This window comes from Lygodium microphyllum, chromosome 20 (genome assembly GCF_053477565.2).
Source record: "Lygodium microphyllum isolate KBCC chromosome 20, Lygodium_microphyllum_v1.1.10, whole genome shotgun sequence".
Classification (NCBI taxonomy): domain Eukaryota; kingdom Viridiplantae; phylum Streptophyta; class Polypodiopsida; order Schizaeales; family Lygodiaceae; genus Lygodium; species Lygodium microphyllum.
Genome location: NC_141154.1, coordinates 126,485,260 through 126,506,055, shown reverse-complemented (window position 1 = coordinate 126,506,055; position 20,796 = coordinate 126,485,260). Strand labels below are relative to the sequence as shown.

Sequence of the window (20,796 nt, the reverse complement as noted above, 5' to 3'; positions counted from 1 at the left end):
GAGTAGATCAGAGTTGCAAATTATTGGTTGAGCCCAAAGGAATGAGAAATTGAATAGGCTTATGAGCTTTGGTTCAAGGGCTATGGCTTCCCTTTAGGGTTTGCAGGGTGCAGCCTGGTTTTTCAGCTCGTGCAGTTCATGGACGTAACCATTTTGCATAAGACTTAATGGGAAGGAAGCTTGGGTAATGAGCTTCAATTGCCCTATGCACACGGACCAGATCACAGCACGCAGAGGCAGTGCGAACTGTACGACCAGAATATGGCGCAGAATGGGCAGCGACTTCCAATTTGTGCAATGCTGAAGCTAGGATTTACCAATGTCGGCCTTTGATGTGACAAGGAGCTGCGCTAGGACCATAGGAAAGTTTCTCCAGAAGGAAGCGTGGGGAAATATGGGCTGTAGAAGTAGATCAAGAAGCTCCAAGTGAGCTGGGTACTGTTTGGCTATGGCAGACAAGAGTGAGGATGAAGTATGAAGTTGGAAATAGAGTCATACACCAATCTTGAGCTGTCCAGAGATGAAGAGGAGCTGAAAGAGCAGAGAGGAGACCTGAGACATGCTAAGCCATGCTCAGTTGTGCTCTGATACCATGTTACAAATGCGGGATCTAGAGCATGACATAACCAGAAGCTATGGAGGATGGAAGGAGAAGTGTAGACTCATGATGGAATGACACTGTTTGTTACACAAGTGAATTAGGTTCCAAGATTGAGACTTGGACTCATAAACACAATCTTGTGTATGTGGACAATGACATTGACACTTTACTTAAATGAAAAGAGTACTATCATTGCATTAAGAAAGGAAGCAAGTACAATGCTTTATAGGAAAGTAGGAAACTGCAGTAGGCACCATTGTGCATATGGGATAAGTCACCCTGCATGTCCTTGACCCTGAGACTCCATACAAAGAGGCTGTTTGAGTGTGATTGCTGATTCTCAACAACAATTTGGTATATCATATACCATTTGAGGAGCAATTAGGCCTAGACCCCCTTGTGGAGATCACATGTCCTTTTGCTTACATGATCATCTAGTAATTCACATATCATTCGACAAACTATCTATGAACCATTGGTGTTCATTGCCAGGAAAGCACCATCGAGCATGCCACAACTAGTAACTCGATCCATCAAAGCTTGGACCATATGCTCATCATCACTCAGTCGGGAAGAGCTTAAATTCACAAAAGTTGGAAGGGCACTTTAGAGGTGAAGTTATGGATGTTGACAATGCCAAGGACATAGATGCAGAGCTCCCTAGTTGGATCACAAAGGTAGTGCTACATTATTTAGTTAACATACTAAAAACACATACAGTATAGTTAAGATTAATACTATGCCTAGTACCTAACTTAAGAGTATAATAATGGCTTATGATATAATTAAGTGCTTCGTTATATTACAATTCAAATGATATGATTAAGTTGTTAATTAAAAATAGTTATACTTAATCTAATTATTAGTTCAGATTACTTTATAACAATCACTAATTTGTATTAATAATCCATATAGTTGCCTCATTTTGCTTATTGTAATCGTCATAGGCTTGACTAGAGCAAAGATAACTATGATCTTCATAAGTACAATCTTTATTAAGGCTAGAATCTTCTTTCAAAACTAAGTTATTACTACAACCTATGTTTGCGATATTGAATAGTGAAGAAAAGTGCATATCTTCTCGAAAAATGGGGAGACGAGATCTTCCCCCATAACTATAAAACATCGATGTGACTTGTGCAAGCTCTTCGACATGCTGCTTTCATAGTATGTTCATGTCCCTTTCTGTGTTATTTCTCTTCTTTTACAAAGTAATAAGATAATTCTTAAGCATAATAATAATAAAATGTCAAACCCATTGCATATTAGACTTTAGCCAAGTATCTTGCTAGGTTTATGGTTTATAGTTTACAAGATACTCTTCATCAAGAGAACATTTCAAATTGTACAAGAAGTTTTTCGCCAAATCTTATTAAATTCAAATATTTGTGAGTGTTATTGATCTCATGCATAATTCGAAACATACATTCAAATTGCCAGATATATCTCTATGCTTGTTAGAAATATAGTGGCTTAAAAAAGAAAAAGAAAAAAAGAAAGGCTAGAAACTTAAAAGATGCCTCAAGGGACTAAAAATTGCTAGATATATTGTTGCTTTGAGCAAGAAACTTTTGATTCAGAACAGGTCTGATGTCTGTCTAAAAATCTGAGGTCTTGATTCTCTCACTTGTTCTCAGCTCTGCAAAGGCACAGAGGCAGCTTGATCTTGCTTGAGCAGGAGGTTTTCAGATTAATAAGGTGGCTGCTTTGCATCCAACAGTGGTTACGGACTAGGGTCAGGAGCACATGTCCAAAGCAGCTATATAGTACAGTACACTTCCAAAACTGCTGCCCTGTAGGCATAAATATGGTGTAATGTAGGGTACCAGATGCTGCCATGTATGTGTTTCAAATACAAAATTGGGCGGGTGTCTGTTGCCCCTCTGTCTGTACATACATGTGATATTGGAGGACGAGACCCATGGATGCCCCAAGGCTGCTTGCAACAAGTGTCCTGGGTAGTTGCATGGAATTTATGTGCCACCTTCAATTTCTGTCCTGAGAAAAATCAGCTAACTCATGTTTCACATGCTTCATCCGACCTTAGTGGGTAGGCTTCCTGCATAAATTGCAGCACAATTCATTATCTCATCCCTTGTTGGTATGTCTATAGTTTGAGCTCCCTGAAGGCTATTATGCAGCAACTCTACTGGTAACTCGGGGGTGAATGTAACAGCAGTTTTTGAAGTAGGACTGGGACATTCATTCAGTGTTGGATCAATTGTTATTCTTGAGTTTGTGCTGCCCTCCTGCATTCCAAGTTGTTGCAGCCTTGCCCGTGCTAATTTTGAAGCCAACTCTGTATCTCCCACCTGCATTATTTTTTCCAAAGAACATTGTTGGGTTAAAAAGCATTTACGAAAGAACTAAGCTTTATCTCTGCACAATCAACTGGGTGCAATAATAAGTTACCATTCTTATTAGCAACACAAAAATATCTATTTATTTTTTAAAAATGCCAAGATCGGGCCATCCCCCTCCCCCTCCCCCTCCCAAAAAAGAAAAGCAAGAATCCACAAGGCACAAGAAAGTATCCAAATTGATAAATGAAGCAATACATGAAGGCATACACAAATCGGTATGAGTTGAAATGCACACAATGCAAGAAGAGATTACAGAAATGAGTATAATAGAGATGGAGGAAAAACGGGCTCAGATAACTATTCAACAAAAAGCAAGCTCTTCTTAATGCCAGGTACGTACCTAACATCATAAAGAATCAATTCCTGACCATTTTCAAGAGCTAAGTGTATGGTGTCTACTCCTTGAATATCACATGCATGGGTATTCCCTAGGTAAACTTTCCCAAGGTTACCTGTTGCATAAGAAGAAAAACACTCCAAAGATGGAGTTACATGAAATGAAGCACCACTGTCATCTCTCTAGTGTGAGTAGGGCCGCCTCCGGCTAAAGGTGTCAACTTGTGCAACTGTGATCTCTTGTGCCCTCTATAAGGATATCCCTCATGGTCCCTGTGTCTCTATATCCATGAATCAGTGTTGCCCCTTATAAAACTTTCTTAGGACTGTCTGTCGTACTTTGTCTCGTGTACTTGCCACTAGTAGGGATTCTCCAACTCTCTAGATCTCCAATATATAGAGGCCCAAATATCTCTAGTCTGGCGTCCTCATCATTAAATGTATGGTTTAATGCCCCTAGAACAATATGTGATATCTCTCTTGTGTCAGGGAGGCTTGGAACATTGTGGAACGGCTGGCATGGAACGTTTGGAACGGCCATTCCCAACATGGAACAAGAGGCTCTGAATGTTCCAAGCGTGGAACGTGGTGGAACAGCTGACATGGAATGTTCCAACCTAGTGAAATTCGTTTCCCGTCCCTAACCATTAGGATTTGATGTTCCAAGGCCCCATTCCGCCCGTTCCATGTTGCTATGGGAGATGATGAGGAGATTGTTGACCAGGTCATGGCAACTTCATTAGGATTGTAGAGAAGCCTCCAAGCAGCAGATTATTAAGTTGGAGCTGGCAGCAAACACACATAGTAGATGAAGTCCATGTGGTAGCTAGTGGTAGCAAGGAGAAGGATAGATGATGTGGGTAAGGATGATGCTGGTATTTTTGTTTAAGTTATTATGTTTTAGTGGGTGTGAAAGGCAAAAGTTGTAATAAATTATACTAGACACACACTGGGTGGTGCCTAGTGATAGGTTTTGGCCTAGAATATTTTATTAACCATTAATGTCAGTGGTGACATTAGGAGCTAGGCATTCGTTAATTGATTAATGCTAATTCAAGGTCTAATAAATCCTCACAATTGCTTGAATGACAAATTGGCCTAGTCATTTTAATTGTTGTGGCTGGCATACTTATTTTTTTGAACACGAATAAAAAATCAAATTATATTTTGAAAATTAATTTAATTAGGCTGAAAATTGCTGGTAAATGGATAAGAAAGACTGCCACTTAGCAAAACCTCCCATGCAATTAGCCTTTGGAGTCCGGACGACAGCTATGGAAGTGTGTGCAGCAGTTGGCAATAGTTTTTGGAGCTCCTAATTGAATTCAACTGCTGGTTTACAGTCATTCACACCAGGGCAGCATTGAATTTCAGCCAATTTTGGCAATGAAACTCTATAATTTCTCTCTCTTCAGCTTCCTCTCTATTCTCTCAACTAATTCACAGCTTCCCTCAAGATATCTCAGCCAAATCCAATCCCAAGAGGGTGCAGTTGAAGAATTTTTGCTACTAGACCCTAATTTACTGCAAAAAAGATTTACCAGCCATCCTAGGACGATTGCTTAGAAACAAGGGTTCAGAACTTGAAATTCAATTGCTGAAATTTGGGAATTTCAAAGAATTTCAAGAGGCTAGCCAATCAACATTGGATTTGGGGCAAAATTTGTCATCCAAGGGGCAAATTGAAGACCAATCGCCTATCAAACCAAGGGGCAAATTGTTTGAAGACTTGCTGTTCACTTTTGGCAATGAGAGGCATTAGATAATGGAGATTGGAGCCAAATCTCAGTGTACCTCATCCAATTCTAATAGAAATTAAAGAAATACCACAAGGGGTGCCAATTTTGCGGCAAACCGGGTTTCCAATGTCCAAGATTGATTGGTAACAATTTCATTTCAATTTATGTGAATTTTATGCTTGTTATAATTATTGTTAAATCACGTCATTACCACCCATTCCCAAAAGGATAGGCTGGTTTCACCACCACTCAAAGTTACCTTAGATAGAGCCATTGAGAGGCAAAGCACGCCAACACACAACCCACCGGTCCACGCCTCCACTCAATGCACCATAGGAGGATACAGACAATACTAGTACATCATCAAGCACCTCTACCCCGACACTTTAGCCTATCCATGTTGGATAGACCGATGAGAGATAGCTAGGGATGATACTGATACCCATATCAATCCCATATTGTATTAGATCCCTAGTGCTTTTTTAATATTTTCAATTGTTTGTAGTTTTCTAGCTAGATGTCTCCTTTTAGATTATGATTTCTTTATTGCACTTGGCAAGCAAGACAATTTCTTGAACTTCGGATATATCTATTTTTGTCTCATAGGCCGATTTGACTTTTGTAGACGTTAAAAAAATCTCTGTGTGTGTGTGTGTGTGTGTAACATTTCCCGTGTTTTCTCCCCCATAGGAACCACCCTCCCCCGCCCCTCCCCTCCCCTCGGCTATAGAGAGAGCAAGTGCCCCCCCTTTCCCTGCGTCGCCACCTCCTCCAGCAGCAGCATTAGCCTTGCGGTTGACAGACGACTCCTCCCCCCCTCCTGGCGGCGACACCCTCCTCTGCCCGTTAACTGCGCGCCTGACGTGTGAGGGAGAAAAGAAGGTGAGGAAGTGGGAAGAGAAAGAAGGAGGGAGAGAGGGAAGAGGAGGAAGAGGGAGAGAAGGAGGAGAGAAGAAGGAGTGGGAGAGAGAAGAGAAGAAGAGGGAGAGGAGGGAGAGAGAGAAGAGGAGGAAGAGGGAGAGAAGGAGTGGGAGAGAGAAGAGAAGAAGAGGGAGAGAGAAGGAGAAGGAGAGGAGTGAGGAGAGAGAAGAAGAGGGAGAGAAGGAGAAGGAGAGGAGTGAGGAGAGAGAAGGAGAGGGAGAGAGAAGAGAATAAGAGGGAGAGAAGGAGGAGAGAAGGAGTGGGAGAGAGAAGAGAAGAGAAGAGAAGGAGAGAGAGAAGTACAAAAAGAAGAAGAAGAAGAAGGAGAGAGAGAAGTAGAAAAAGAAGAAGAAGAAGGAGAGAGAAAGAAGGAGAAGAGAAGAGGAAGAAGAGAGGGAGAGAGAGAGAAGGAGAAAGAGAAAGGAAGAGAGTTGGAGACAAGTTACCCACCCTCATCGACAAAGGATTCCCACGACCTTTCCCTCCTGAACCGATCATCTTGAAGGCCACTAAGGATCGGACTTCCCAAAACCCCGAGTAGAAATGGCACCCAAGAAGAAAATCGCCGGAAGCATAGGTGCCAATGCTACCGTTGGTACCGGTAATGCAGGAGAGGCGAGCGGCGCGGCCAACGCAATAAACGCCCCCACGAACACGAATCAAACCCAGGTTCTTTAAGCGTTATAACTATTTATGTAATATTTCTCGTGGAAGAGATGAAAAGGTTAGCTATGTGCATGGAACAAGAACGAGTCTTAGGGTTTTGTTACTCTAAGCGCTAGGTTGCATGCGTGAAATGGTAGAGAATGGAATTCGCATAAGTTTATATGCATGATAGCTTTTACACACATAAAATGATGAGGTTATCGCCTTACTTCATATAAAATGATAGCTTTTTAACCAGTTCAGTGCATGAATAGTCATTTAGAATTCATGTTTCGCAATCATGATTAAAAGAAACACATGAAATGTTAGTTTCTGTTCATGAGATACACTTGCACCGTTGGTCAAAATCCTAGACTTCCATATACGCAAGTCACATGTGATCCGGTGCATTAGAAATAAATACTCATTGCCAGGAATGAAGAGAGATAAAGGTCATTTAGGATGTTCAACTTTACTAAGCGCACCATGTGCATGATGGATAAGGTTGATTGGAAAATTCTGCATGGAACCGCACTAAGAGAAATGGAGGAAACACATTCATCTAGACTATAACTTGAAGGCCCAAATGAAGAGTCCTGTGTTGCCAAGTGTAATAACCGAGCTTGGTTAGAACTAGAAGAATAAAAGACCTTTGATTGGGTTGCGAATGAAGGCATGACCGTTGCCTTGATTGTCCAGTTAATGCTTGGGTTAGGTTAAGATACCATAAGGAAGAAACCAAGGGAAGAGCAACTCAAAATAAGTTAATGTACATTTGCTTGCGTAATCTTGTTCAAGATTATTGGGATCTCGCCAAGTCGTGAACGATCTAGGATAGGATGCTGGGAGCATCCGGGAAAAAGACCCAGGATCGGATGCTGGAAGCATCCAGAAAAAAGGAGTCACACCTTAGCAGTTGATTGTACAAACGACTTCCGAAGTGTTTGTGATTGTACACTTAGGTACATTATTTGATCTCTTTGTTCAAGGAACTAATTCAGGGAAAAACACTTAATGCTTTAGGTTAAAAGCCTAGAGGGAGAGGCAGGAAGAGTTACCTTCGACTGTCTGCCTGGCCCTATCCAAGGGGGTTGTTAGCCGCGCTGGGTATATGGACCTAACCCGCCGCGAGAGGTCTCTCCGTGGGCGCTGCTTGGAGCGGGAGGACGTTTGGGTGCCATGGGAGGCTCTGGCTGTAAATCCCTTGCCTCTGGATCCCGCACAAGGGGCCGTCGTGACTCGAGATGGGATCTCGAGGCCCGTGTACTAGTCAATGGGCGGAACTTCGAGCAGCAATCCTGTAGATTGCTGGGATAGCCTTTGGGCGTGATATTGGATGTACTTCAGGATTATGATAAATAAAGAGCAGATATTGGAGAAAAAGAAACTTGCTTGACATTGTTTTTGTGTCAATGCCTAAGCTGCGTGAAGGAACCCGTGGTTAATTTGATTAATTAAGGAAGCTGCTTTTGCATGTCAAAATATAATGTGGTAGGTAATTAGATAACTAAAGCAAACTGAGGAAAGTGTGGTGGACGTGACTTAGGTTCGTCCTACGGAAGGGTGGTCCCGGTTAGCTGGGAACTTTTCTCAAAAGATGAGATAATAAGACTATGAAGACCTAGTGTCAGTAGATGTAGAATCCCGGTTTATTTTGTTTTAGGGGAAAGGAATGGGACTATGCCGTATGGCAGAGAGGTTGATCTTCGCATCCCTCTCGTTTCCCATTCTCCATGAACCAAGTGCAGCATGAATCCGCTTTGACTCTATTATTTCTACGCAAAGTGGTACATCTGGAGCTTGACACTAGCTTCTTCCTAGAGACTTTGCTGATAGGAAAGGAACCCTGATCTCAGGTTGATTCCAAGTGAGAACAGCCGAATACTTCTGCTCGGGGTAGACTCGAGAAGACCTAGATCGCAAACCCTGTGTCATTCCTTGCGAGTGCCAGGCGGAGCCTTCTAGACCCTCCTCCTGATAGGCTGCTAAGACGTGTCCCACAAACGGACAAGCGGACACGTTACACTCTCTCTCTTAGGACATTGTCATATACATTCCTTGCCATGGTGGGATTCTAGGACTACACATGTAGCCTAGAAAGCAAAGCAAACGTAGTCTAGATGCTTGTATGCCGACGTGTATAGCCATAGTCATGATGCATCTAGGTCTTCATGGACTGATTTTTGTTGATGCCCTATCTCATTTTTGCAAGTCAAACACTGCAAAGCCATGAATTGGCTTACTTGTTTGTCATGCATTGAACTACTAGGTTGCTTGCCAAAACTAGCAAGGGCTATAAGTTTGTTGTTGACAATTGCTAGTTTTTATTCTGATTCTTGGGAGTTTCCTGAGGGCCATGTGGATGACATTTATTTGAGACAAATTGGCATCAATTCCAAACTATCTCTAAGATATCGGGTATTTGTCCAAACTACCTATAAGATAGAGTATTATCTTTTTTCCTTGGATATATTTCCCACTTGGATCTTAAAGGATGAATTGAAAAACTAACTCTTGATTAAGCATTTCAACTCTAATGTGGCCTCTACCTTTGGGTAGTTCTTCCACTTGACTAACAATATGGAATTGAAAAATCCAATGGAATTGCTTAGTCCTATTGGTCAAGAACCAAGACCAGTTCAAGTGGAAGGTACAAATTGAATTATGTATCCTTTAAGTACCAAACTTCCTCTATGGAAACAATCAATGCATCCCGTCCTAAGCATCATAGCAACCAGAAATGTTAGAAACATTTAGAAACGAAATGTTAGAAACGTCTTTCGTAAGTTTCTTTCAAGAGGGGGTACAATAAGAAACACAAGTTTTTTTATATAGGGATTTTTAATAGTTTTGACTTGGGAAAGAGGTTCTAAGCCTCTATGGAACTCTCTCTTAAACAAGGAATGGCCCGTTGAGCTTAAGTGATAATAGAGTCAACTGAGAATAATAAGTTATATATCCATGATCCATTATTGACTTGTCACTTATGTCAAAGTTAGTCTTTACAAAAGCTACTATGGTTTAGAACTCAAACATTATGATTCATATATATCATACAAAGAAAATTGAAATAAACATGTAAATAGTCTATCTACAATATATACTGAGTCAAATTGCAACATCATGATTCTCATTTCAAAATAAATTGATAAAATATCAAAATTGAGAATGAATCCTAATATATCATAAATAACTCATAAAGTATCTATTGACAAAATTCAATAACTAAACAAAATCACAAAAAGTCTCCCATCCAAAATCTTGAGTCTTCACGAGTCATTACTATTTACTGCAGAGTAAAGAAAGCGGAAAAAGAGACATTAAGAGGAAAAGCGCAAGGCGGAAAAAAGGAAAAGGCGCCTCACAAGGAAATGGACCCAGAAAAAATCCAAAAGTATAGGAACAACTAGTAAGAGTCCAAGGCGCAACCATGGAAGCTACAAAAGAGCCAAAAGCGAGAAGGCGCACCTCTAAATATAAAGGTGTGGCTAAAATCTTTGTAAAAGAGCGCCACGCTCCCTCCTGTGCAATTTGTAACCATGGACGGGTGGTAGGACTAAGCTAGGAAGTTAGGGCAAAGGGAAAAATGGCTTAGGCCATGGCCGACCATGTAGGAAGTTAGGGGAAAGGGAAAAAGGGCCTATGCCACGGCCGGCCATGTAAAAAGGGGATGACCGCCCAAAAAAGGGATTTAGGGTTTTGTATATAAAGCTGATATGTAAATGAGAAGCTCATTCTTGGTGTGTGGAAAAAAGCTTCTTCTTCTTCTCTTCTTCTTGCCTTCTTGTGTGTGCTTGCGTGAGGGAGTGTGAGAGAGTGAGGGAGTGAGTGTGTGAGAGTGAGGATCAAGGAGAAAAAGATCCCTATCTCCTCTCTTCATCTTCTTCTCTTCTCTTCTTTTCTCTTGTCTTGCGTGGCTATGAAGGATGGAGCTTGATGGAGAGGGATTGAGGTTGCTCGAGCTTGTATCAAGGATCGTGGAGCTACTTGTGTGTACGGGAGAGGAGGGTACTCGATTGAGCATCAAGGTAAGCTCACTACACCCCATAGGTAGAAAGAGTACGTCGGCTATGTGAGAGGTAGCCATGGCCGCTCAGCTTGAAACGCTTGATCAACAAGCGGTCCATAGGTCTCGGGGGTTGAGCGAGAGAGCTCCCTTCATTTTGGTTCCGTTGCTAGGACTGACGGATTCGAGTCTTGGGCACCACGCGCTTCGAATTGAGCATGGAAGTAAGGTTTCATCCCTAGAACCGGTGCTTGAGGTAGATAGGAGGTTTAGGAGTGTTAATCGTAAAAAAAAAAGTAACTATTTTTGGGTTTGGATGTGTAGATTAGTAGGCTAAAGAAGCATGAACATTATCTTGTGATTTTTGTTTGCATTGGGCAGGATAGGATCAAAACAATATGAGCACACAGTAGGGTTTTTGCTGCTGTAGAATAGGCTGAAACAGGGAAAAGAAGGGCAAAAAATGAAATCTTGGGTTAGATATTGGTAAGAGGAGCAAAAATAAGGTAAATGCAGAACTGGGCAGGGCAATAAGAAGCCAAGGGTGGCAAGAGAGACCTCATTTTGCATTTGAGAGATTAAGGAGAGCTTCAGAGAGAGAGAGAGAGACCTGCTAAGCAGAAGAGATTGGGGTACTCGATTTTGGAGCTATTCCTGTGATCCAAGTATGCAAAACCCTCCCTTGTATGTCATTGTTGCTATCTGGAAAGTCCTGTAGGCAGCCGCAACCACTGCGTGGAGAAATTGGGCAAAAATCATCACGTTGCACTGTCGGGCTCACAATCGGACCACTATGTCCCGGTCCAACTCCTAGAATTGAACTGTCAACGGACAGTTCGACTGGAAGAGTCGGACCATCCAAGTTCCAGAATTGGATAGTCAATGGACCATTCGACTGGGAGAGTCGGACCATTTGATTGTGATAGTCGGACCATACCCCTTGGTCCGATTGGACCGCCTGTCTAGTCGGACACCCAATCGACCAACCCCAGGGATCGAACTAGTGTACAACTCTGACTAGTTGTCCAATCGGACACCCATTCTAGTTGAACGCGCACGGTCGGACCAGCAATCGGATGATCTTAGGAATTGGACCACTGTTTGAAATTAGACCAAGCTGTCCGATCGAATCACTTTTTGGAGTCGAACTAGCCCAGTCGAGTCCCATGGTATTGGAGAGATGAACCCCTTGAGCCCACGATAGGAAGGCGAGCCCAGTGGCAACGCGGGAGCGGCCCCTGTTGTTGCAGGAAGTGGCAAGGCCCACTACATTCCCTCCCTTCGACTTTTGTGCCTCAAACCACCACCATCACCACCACCACCACAACATAGGAGCTAGTGCCTGCCATGGACACCACTTAGCTTATGTCCATGATGTAGGTCTTGGTCACAAAAGTACAAGAGATAGTGCTAGAGGCAGGAGCCAAAAGGCCGGCTGTAGTAGACGTCGAGTCAAGGCAAGACCTAAAGCGGCAAAGGTTGGAAGTGTCCACCACCACAGCACCACCTATAGTGCCCCCAACTGCAGATTACAATGCATATGTACCTGAACTTCTAGCCCAGCTAGAGAAGGCTAAGGAAGAGAAGAAGGCAACAACGGTAGAGCTAGAGGCCAAAAGAAGAGTGTCAACGGCACAAAGGCTAGAGATGACACGACAAGCCGTGGAAGATCAGAAAGAAATTCGAAACATGAAAGAGTAACTCGGTGCCAAGAAAAAGGAGGCTCAGGAGAATAAGGATCGCTTAAGGCAGAGGCTAGAAGATGAAGCCCAAGACCTAGTGGCCGAGCAGCGGGGCCACAAGTTGTTCATTCAAAAATATGCTAAGCTCCAGCAATGAATGGCACACGTGGAGGAAATGAATGCAGAACTACGAGAGAATCAGTAGAAAATTGACCAGGCATCAGAAGAACAATGCCAAGAACAAGAAGATGCCATGGTATTCCGGCTATGGTTAGTAATGGAGGAGCAAGGGAGACTAGAGAGGGAAATCGAAGTCATGGCGAAAGAGAAGAAAGAGGCCATAGAAGAAGCTACCAGAAGCCTGAAAGACAACCTGGAAAAAGCCCAGCAGGAGTTGGAGGCACTGATAGCCATGGCCAAGACCAAAAGAAGACTGCACCTAGCGGAGCTAGAAAACCATGCGCAAATTACTGAAGATCTATCAGAAAGGCTCGCAGAAGCCCACTAGCAGTTTATCGTGGCCGATCAAGGAAGAAGAATAGCCGAAGAGCAATTGAACCGCCAAGACAAAGAGAAGACCCAAATGCTAGAAGTGTGGAATGAGCAGTAGCAAGTGGTAATGATGTTGTCTCAAGAGATGGAAAAGGCAAGGAAGATCTGGAAGAGAAAGCACAGCAATGGGAGAGGCACAATTTTGAAAGAGTGCGAGGATTGATAGAGCGCCTAGCAGTGGCACAGAGTGCGAGAGGGTGCTCGTCGCAGAATCTAGAGCAGAAGTTGTAGAAGTGTCCTCAGACACTCAAAGGCAAGCTTTTTTAGCACGGTGCTTCATGTCACCCAAGTTGAAGGCGAGGATTCGGTGGAGAGAATGAAAAGGAAGCTGGAGTTGACGACCAGAGCCTTGAGGTATGGCCTACAAGAGCGCGCACTCCCAACTGGCATAGGCATAACCAAGGAGCAGCAACGCATCTACTTACGACAAGCCGGTCTCTCAACTGATGAGCTTAGGGAACTTGCATTCGAAGAACAAGAGTAGTCCCATCCACCCCTAGTCCACCCAACCCATGATGGAACAAGACACTGAGGAACGACCGGACTTCGAGTAGGAATTCAAAGAAGAACCACAAACCAAAGAGCCTAATCCGCCCTTGCCTGACCTATCCCCAGAAGAGCCAGAGGGAGCCCAAGTCTCCGAACACATCATTGTTGTGCTAGAAGAACCCAGGAACTCCAACCTCGACCCTTCGAGTACTCCTTCCTCTATCCACAAGCCTTGGACCGAGTCCTACCCTTGGAGGTAGTGGAGAGGATCATTTGTCTGGGCAACACCTTAGCGAACCGATGGGTCAAGGAGCGGAGCATCGTAATCACACAATGGAGGCCGAAGCCCACAGATTATTGGCATGACAAGGCCTATCAGGTTCCCAATACCATCCGAGGCTATGAGGCACATCCAAAGTGGCGGAGGAAGATTTGGAATACTAATTTTGATACATGGATGGCCTTTTGCGGTACACTACCTGAGAAATGGAATGATCCTATCTACATGCCCTATCCGCACAGATATGGAGTAGATTATGACATGAATGTGCATGGAAGATACGACTTTCCAAAGATCTACAATGTCAACACAGAGACTCCCGAGGGATGCATGACTTTCAAAGAAGGGGACTTGTGCCCATTGATCAACCACTTCCTTGAGGATTTTTTTTCGTGCCTAGATTCTACATTTATAACTACCTATAACTACCTTAGGATCATTAGATTTTTACTTAATCAAAAGCCAACAACTAAGGAAGCCCACCTTCCCCTACTCTTTTTTGACATTAACTTAGGAATAGATACCTGCGCTATGGCTAGGCTCATGATGAGGGTAAACCTTCTTCCCTCTTTTTGTATAAAGATCCTTGAGGACATGAGTGATAACCGCTTTACGAGGTGCAATTATCCTTTCTTGTCAACCACACCTCTTAATGTAAAGGCTAGTATCAAGGAATACCTGCAAAGCCGCACCTTTTTGACTAAGTCCCTAAGACTACCTCGCAAATCATCTGAGGAAGATCAGGGCACAGCCTGAGCATACCCCTGTGTTAGAATGCCGGCTGTAATCATCTAATCCAAAAAAAAAGGAAGAAAAAGAAAAAAAAAAGAGAGAAAAGAAAATAAGAATAAAAAAAGGAAGAAAGAAAAAGGTGGAAACACTAGACTCCCCCAAAAGCAACTTGAGTGCCACAATCACTGCACCTAGGGTTTCCATGCGTAGCTCCGTCCCCCACTGCACATGCTTAGGGCACATCAAGGGCATGACATTCTCCTAGACCTGTCTCCCTAAACGACACACCGCACAGGCGACGATGCACGAACTGGGTCCTTAAGTGCAGGTCACCACCAAGGGCTTGCCCAAGGTTAGACCCATCTCCCAGTTTCACAAGCACGTGCACCACGCACTACACAATAAGATAGACACATCCCTTAGAAAGTACACAACTTTGTCTTGCAGGTTAAGATCGTGTCACATCAAGTAGAGGGCACAACGAGGGAAACCCATCTAACAGCATCTTCAACCTCGAGGACACGTCTACCATCTTCGGCTTCTCCAAGGAGAATTCATCCAACTCCATTTTTAATCAAGGGTAGATCCACCCCTGGCCAACGGGCGTTTGCCTTGATACCATCGTCGATTTCAAAGGCAGACCTCCACCACAACCAGCTCCCCAGAGGGACTCACTCCAACACTATCTTTCATTTCAAGCATGAATCCCTTCAATACATCCTCAACCAGGGCTTGTATACAAACTCAAAAAGCCACCCGGTTACCCTATCACTACTGTCCAACTCACCACCTAGTACTGCCATGGGACTGACACTCGGCTAGGAGGGGGATAATGCTTACTGTAGAGCAGAGAAAGCGGAAAAAGAGGCATCAAGAGGAAAACCGCAAGGTGGAAAAAAGGAAAAAGCGCCTCACAAGGGAACGGACCTAAAAAAAATCCAAAGGAATGGGAACAACTAGCAGGAGTCCAAGGCGCAACCATGGAAGCTGCAAAAGAGCCAAAAGCGAGAAGGCACACCTCTAAATATAAAGGCGGCGCAGCCAAAATCTTTGTAAAAGAGCGTCAGGATCCCTCCTGTGCAATTTGTAACCATGGACGGGTGGTAGAACTAAGCTAGGAAGTTAGGGCAAAGGGAAAAAGGGCCTAGGCTACCACCGGCCATGTAAAAAGAAAAAAAGGACCTAGACCACAACCAGCCATGTAAAAAGGGGATGACTGCCCAAAAAGGGATTTAGGGTTTTGTATATAAAGCTGAAAAGTGAATGAGAAGCTCATTCTTGGTGTGTAGCAAAAAGCTTATTCTTCTTCTCTTCTTTTTGCCTTCTTGTGTGTGCTTGAGTAAGGGAGTGAGGGAGTGAGTGTGTGAGAGTGAGGGATCGAGGAGAAAAAGCTCCCCATCTTCTCTCTTCATCTTCTTCTCTTCTCTTCTCTTCTCTTCTCTTGCGCGGATATGGAGGATGGAGCTTGACGGAGAGGGATTGAGGTTGCTCGAGCTTGCATCGAGGATCCTGGACTTGCCGGTGTGCACGGGAGAGGAGGGTACTCGATTGGACATCAAGGTAAGCTCACTACACCCCATAGGTAGGGAGAGTGCGTCAGCTATGTGAGAGGTAGCCATGGCCGCTCTGCTTGAAACACTTGACCAATAAGCGGTCCATAGCTCTCGGGGGTTGAGCGTCAATTACACATCATCATCATCATGTTTAACATTGCCCAATAGTTTTTGTGAAAAAAACCATGTTTTGGGTTCCAACTCACAAAAAAAACCCACATTTTTTACTCTCAGAAACGTTTCATAAGTTTCAAACTGAAAGAAACACATTTCTTAGCTGCTATGCTAAGCATTCTATCAATCAGCTTATATGACACCCTTAGACATCATGAATGGGCACTTTTAGCACCAGCCACTAAAGGTCACAAAGTATGAATACGTCAAAAGGTTAGGATAATATTACAATGTGAGCACACTCAAGGCACTTTAGGGTTTGCTAAGGGTTCCATGGGGTGAATGTGTTCATAATACTTTAGGGTTTGGATGGCTAGGTTCTAGAAAAGTAACCTAGGACTTATTTACACACATTACCATATGAAGCACTCTTGGACACCAGACCCTAGACAGCTCTACTCGTACATGTGTATCGGTGTGAGTTGGTGGTATAGAACACTAGTTCTTGTGGTAGAAGCTTGGCCCATTTGCTATGTGATTCCTAGGCTCGAGGGTGAGCCCATATTGGCTCTATTATTTGGAGTGGGCACGATCTTCCTTATGCTTGTTTATGTGCTTGTATGATTAGTATCTAGTGTGCAAGATGGATCCTAGTGCGATGTTGGAGACCCACTAATAATGTGCCTTATAGCCATCTCCCTGTAGGACCACCACAATGCAGATCCTTTGATGGGTCTTTGCCACAGGGAACCATGATGATTGAGTGAAGCCACATGGACCAAAGACACATCCTGAATTTGCATAAGGGTCACTAGATGGCAAGTGAACCAAAGTCCAATGCAAGTGGCCCACAAGACCAATCAGTGAGGCACTCAAGTTTAGTGAAAGGTGTTGACTGAGCTCTCTCTCTAGTTTAAGGGTCATCTAGGCTAGTCCAGCACCTTCTTCACTCGTAGCTTGAGCTAGGCCATTTGACTAATTGTCCTTAGGTTAAAGTACCTTTAGGAAATTCTCTCTTCATTCTCTTCTGTTGTTGCAGACATACTCTCTTACCTTAGCTTTGCATCTCTTAGTCTACTATCAAAGCATCTCAATATGAAGCACCGGTATGCAAGGTATAACCCTCACGTTGGTATGCAAGTTCTATCACTCTTGTAAAATCTTACACACAAGGCTTGTATTTCAATTGAGAACCAACACCGCAGGCATCCACTGGTCCTCACTTGGCTAGAGACATAATTTGATGGCCATTCCTTGGTGGCTCCATGCTCTCTCTTGGTTGAGCTTGCTTCTTTGACTGACATGGAGGCTTCCACTCCTGAGTGTTAGCAGTAGTGTGAATGCACTAAGGACACTTTAGATTTAGGGTTGCACTAAGGACACTTTAGATTTAGGGTAGTGGAGTCCTATTTCCATCCTTGGACATCTAGATGGGCACCGTAGCATTGGTCCCTGAAACTCTACATTTGCAATCAACCAGACTCTGCTACTAGTATTAGTAGTGCAGCCAGCTGTAGTTGCCTTTGTCAAATTGACCTGCTACCTATAGAGCCTACTTCTCAAGGCAGCTGGTGATCATGGTAGTTGTAAACTAATCAAGTGGCTTGATGCTGCCTGCCACCAATTTATCACAACCCAACTAGGTTTACAGTTCAGTAGAGATCTGGGTTGCTGTTCCATGTATCTCTTCAGCAATTGAATGTATCCAGCTGCAAGCTATTATACATTGCCCAACTCTAAAACTTCAGACAGCATATTGAAATTTTCAATGCATCCTACATACTACTGTATCAGAATAAATGGAAGTGAGATCATTTGAATCTTGGAGCTTTGTAATTTAAGAGAGATTTCATAATGCTAAGCTATCCAGATATAATCTTACTTTATTGGAAGCTGCCATTTCAACATCCCTTGAAGTAACAGTCCTTTTAACACGATCCCTCACTTGAGACCTCTTTTGAGCTTTAAGTTCCTCCTCTAATGCAACTTTCTCCCCTTTTAGCTTATTCATTTCTACCAATAGCTGGTTAACTGTGTTCATCAAATCCATTTTCTCAACAGGAATACGACCACTGCGAGGTTGCCTGACAAGAAACTGAAATGACCAAACAAATTGTTTGTTAGCGAATGAAGGGTAAGGAAAACAGTTCCAAGGAAAAAAAACCACAATAGATCAAAAGACTTACCTTCTGACTAAGTTTTAGAGTTTCCAGTTCAGTCCTAGTCTTTTCATTATCCTGTAAGAGTATAGAGGTGAGTTTCGCTTTATGGAAACTTCAGTAGCTAAAGAGAGGATTTCAAAAGGACATTTAAAACCAGGTGAAATACTGTGCAAACGTTAGAATATGACAGAATTTATAACCAAAAGGGATACATCTTTAAAGAAATGTGGGATAAGACAGAGTGAAAGAAAAGGCCTACATGTCCTACTTCATGAAAGCATGTAGTCTCATGATGAAAGATTGACTAGTAATGGTCCCTAGGAGTGTGGGTGAGGCCTGACCATATCTATTTTATTCCATTCATTGAACATATATGGTAGTGGATGTTTTAGAAACCTTGCAGACTATACACCCCAAAGTAATATGACTGGCAAGACGGTCACACCTACGAGGGAGTAGTAGCAAAGTTGTGTACCATTACATAGTGTGGGGACTGGTCGATGCAGGATTAGGAAACCCTCTATGACCTGGACGGTTGTGTGCTCTCATAACCAAGTGCGAGGATAAGGCTTGAAGACGCAAAGCCAAACCTGCTGATCATCATGACTAGATAACCGGAGGGCATTCGTTACATACGCTGCTGGAGCATAAGCTGATATATACCAAAGCCAAGGATGTGCGACATCATCCATAGTATGCACCCTTTCCGGGCAGGGTCTTAAGGTGTTATTTCAGGATTGAAAGGATTAAGGATGCCTAGCAAGAGACGGTGAAGTGCCAAAGGGCTTTTGCAACGCAATGGATCGGCTCTCCTAATACAATACCTTTCCTTCGCAAGTAGCAAAGGAACGGCTCTCCCGATGCAACACCTTTCCTTCACACGTATTGATGGTGCGAGCCACTGGTAAGCCTCTTGCTTACCTGCACCATCAAATTCATGAAGCCAAACTCAAAAGCCTAGGACCTGCAAAGTGCGAAGAAAAGATGTCACTTCCTGATTGGCATCCTTCATGTTATCAACCATGAAAAGACCTTGTCGCGAAAGGGTGAACGTAATTGCACATCATTGGCTTTGGGACAAACTATCTGTAACCAAACGAATGGTATATGCAGAATGCACCAAAACCATTCTCTAGACTTCATGCATATCCACGACAGGCTTCTCTCACAAGGTTGTAGATGCCATGAATCTGCCGATAACAGGACGGAAATATGAAGATCGCTGTACTGGAACGACAGGCTTCTCTCAAGTCATCATAGATGCCAGAAATCAGCCGATAAGACGAAGGGAGCATGATGGTCCTCTTACCAAGGGAGTCTAAGTGATCACCCAAGAGAGGCCAAGGCATCAGCCAAAGGGTGCTCCCAGTGGCCTATCAGGACCTAGAAAGGTGGATAGAACCACATTGAATTGTTTTATTTTTTTCTTTTTTTTCTTTTTTTTTTGGAAAATAGATATGGTTTGTGACCTTTCAAGTGATTGTGTCCTATGGGCAGAAGGAAAATGGATGGTTAGATCCAACACATCACAAAACAAACAAGCTAACCTAACCACTCGAGGGTGTCGATGACAAGGGAAAGGGTGATGAAGGATGGTGAGGTGGTGGTAAGGTGGTGAAGAATTGCTGGTGGAGATAGCTCAGGATGCCTAGGTATGCTTTGCACAATGAGATGCATAGAGTAGTGTGCTACATGATGACAATGCACATACAATAGGTGCCACTTGGACAATTTCCCACCAAGGTAGAAGTCACCACCACGATAGCATCAAGAGAGATGCTGTATGACCTGACTTGAGAGGGGAAGCCTCCATGCTAGTAGAAGAGAAAATCTCTTAGGAGGTAGACTTGTTGAGCTATAAAATCGTTAACCAAACGGTCCCAAAACTTAAGCTAATCAATGAATTTAAACCTTTTCTTTAAAATAGATGTAGTCCTAGAGAGTTTCAATGTTCTACATATAAATCTAATTTGGGAGACCCTAAATTTTCTATAAATAGACCGCCTTCCCACTCAGTCTTAATCTCATTTTTGCAGATTGCAGGTGCTATAGCTTTACTACCCATTTGTGGAGGACATATCAATCAAAGCTGCCCCACACTGTCTATCACCATCTGGTGCTTGTTGCTTAGCCTTTTGCTGTTGTTTCAGAGCTCTCTACTGCTGGCACTGCTGTCTTGGGCTGGAACAGGTTGTGTTTCCTGATTTCTACTCTCCCATGCTACCATACAGCCTGCAGTCACTGTCAACCAGCTGTCCACAACCTACAGACTGCTGCATTTTGCTGCTGTATGGTCTGCCCTGCTTGTTGCCACATCATCTACAAATCTGTGTTTTGCTGTCTAGGTCCGTACAGCTGCTATGTCATAATTGCTTCCTACATTTGCAGATTTCAGTATCCTTCTATCCGTCTGTCACACTGATCTAGCTGCCCACAGCTGTGTTTGCTACTGCCAGTCATTGAGAAGCCTGCCTTGCTGCATTTGCGACACATTCTCTAGCTCATTATCTCTGCCTTGGTCATTGAGATATGAGAGTTCGAGGTTTGGTATTCATTCACTGCATAGTATCTTTAGTGCATGGAGCATTGTATATTCAGTAGTCATTCACTTCAAATTATTC

At 43.3% G+C, this 20,796-nt stretch overlaps 1 protein-coding gene across 1 annotated transcript in view; it reads right to left on the bottom strand.

Moving 5' to 3' along the window:
- Positions 1 to 2,107: 2,107 nt before the first annotated feature.
- Positions 2,108 to 20,796, bottom strand: part of LOC148019361 (uncharacterized) — a 39,174-nt gene continuing 20,485 nt past the window's right edge. Inside the window, exons 8-10 of the mRNA XM_087701368.1 lie at positions 18,200 to 18,250; positions 17,896 to 18,108; positions 2,108 to 2,913 (exon numbers count right to left, since the gene is read on the bottom strand). Coding sequence (XP_087557494.1) covers positions 2,635 to 2,913; positions 17,896 to 18,108; positions 18,200 to 18,250 — 543 coding nt within the window. The 3' untranslated portion in view covers positions 2,108 to 2,634. The remainder of the gene's footprint in view (positions 2,914 to 17,895; positions 18,109 to 18,199; positions 18,251 to 20,796) is intronic.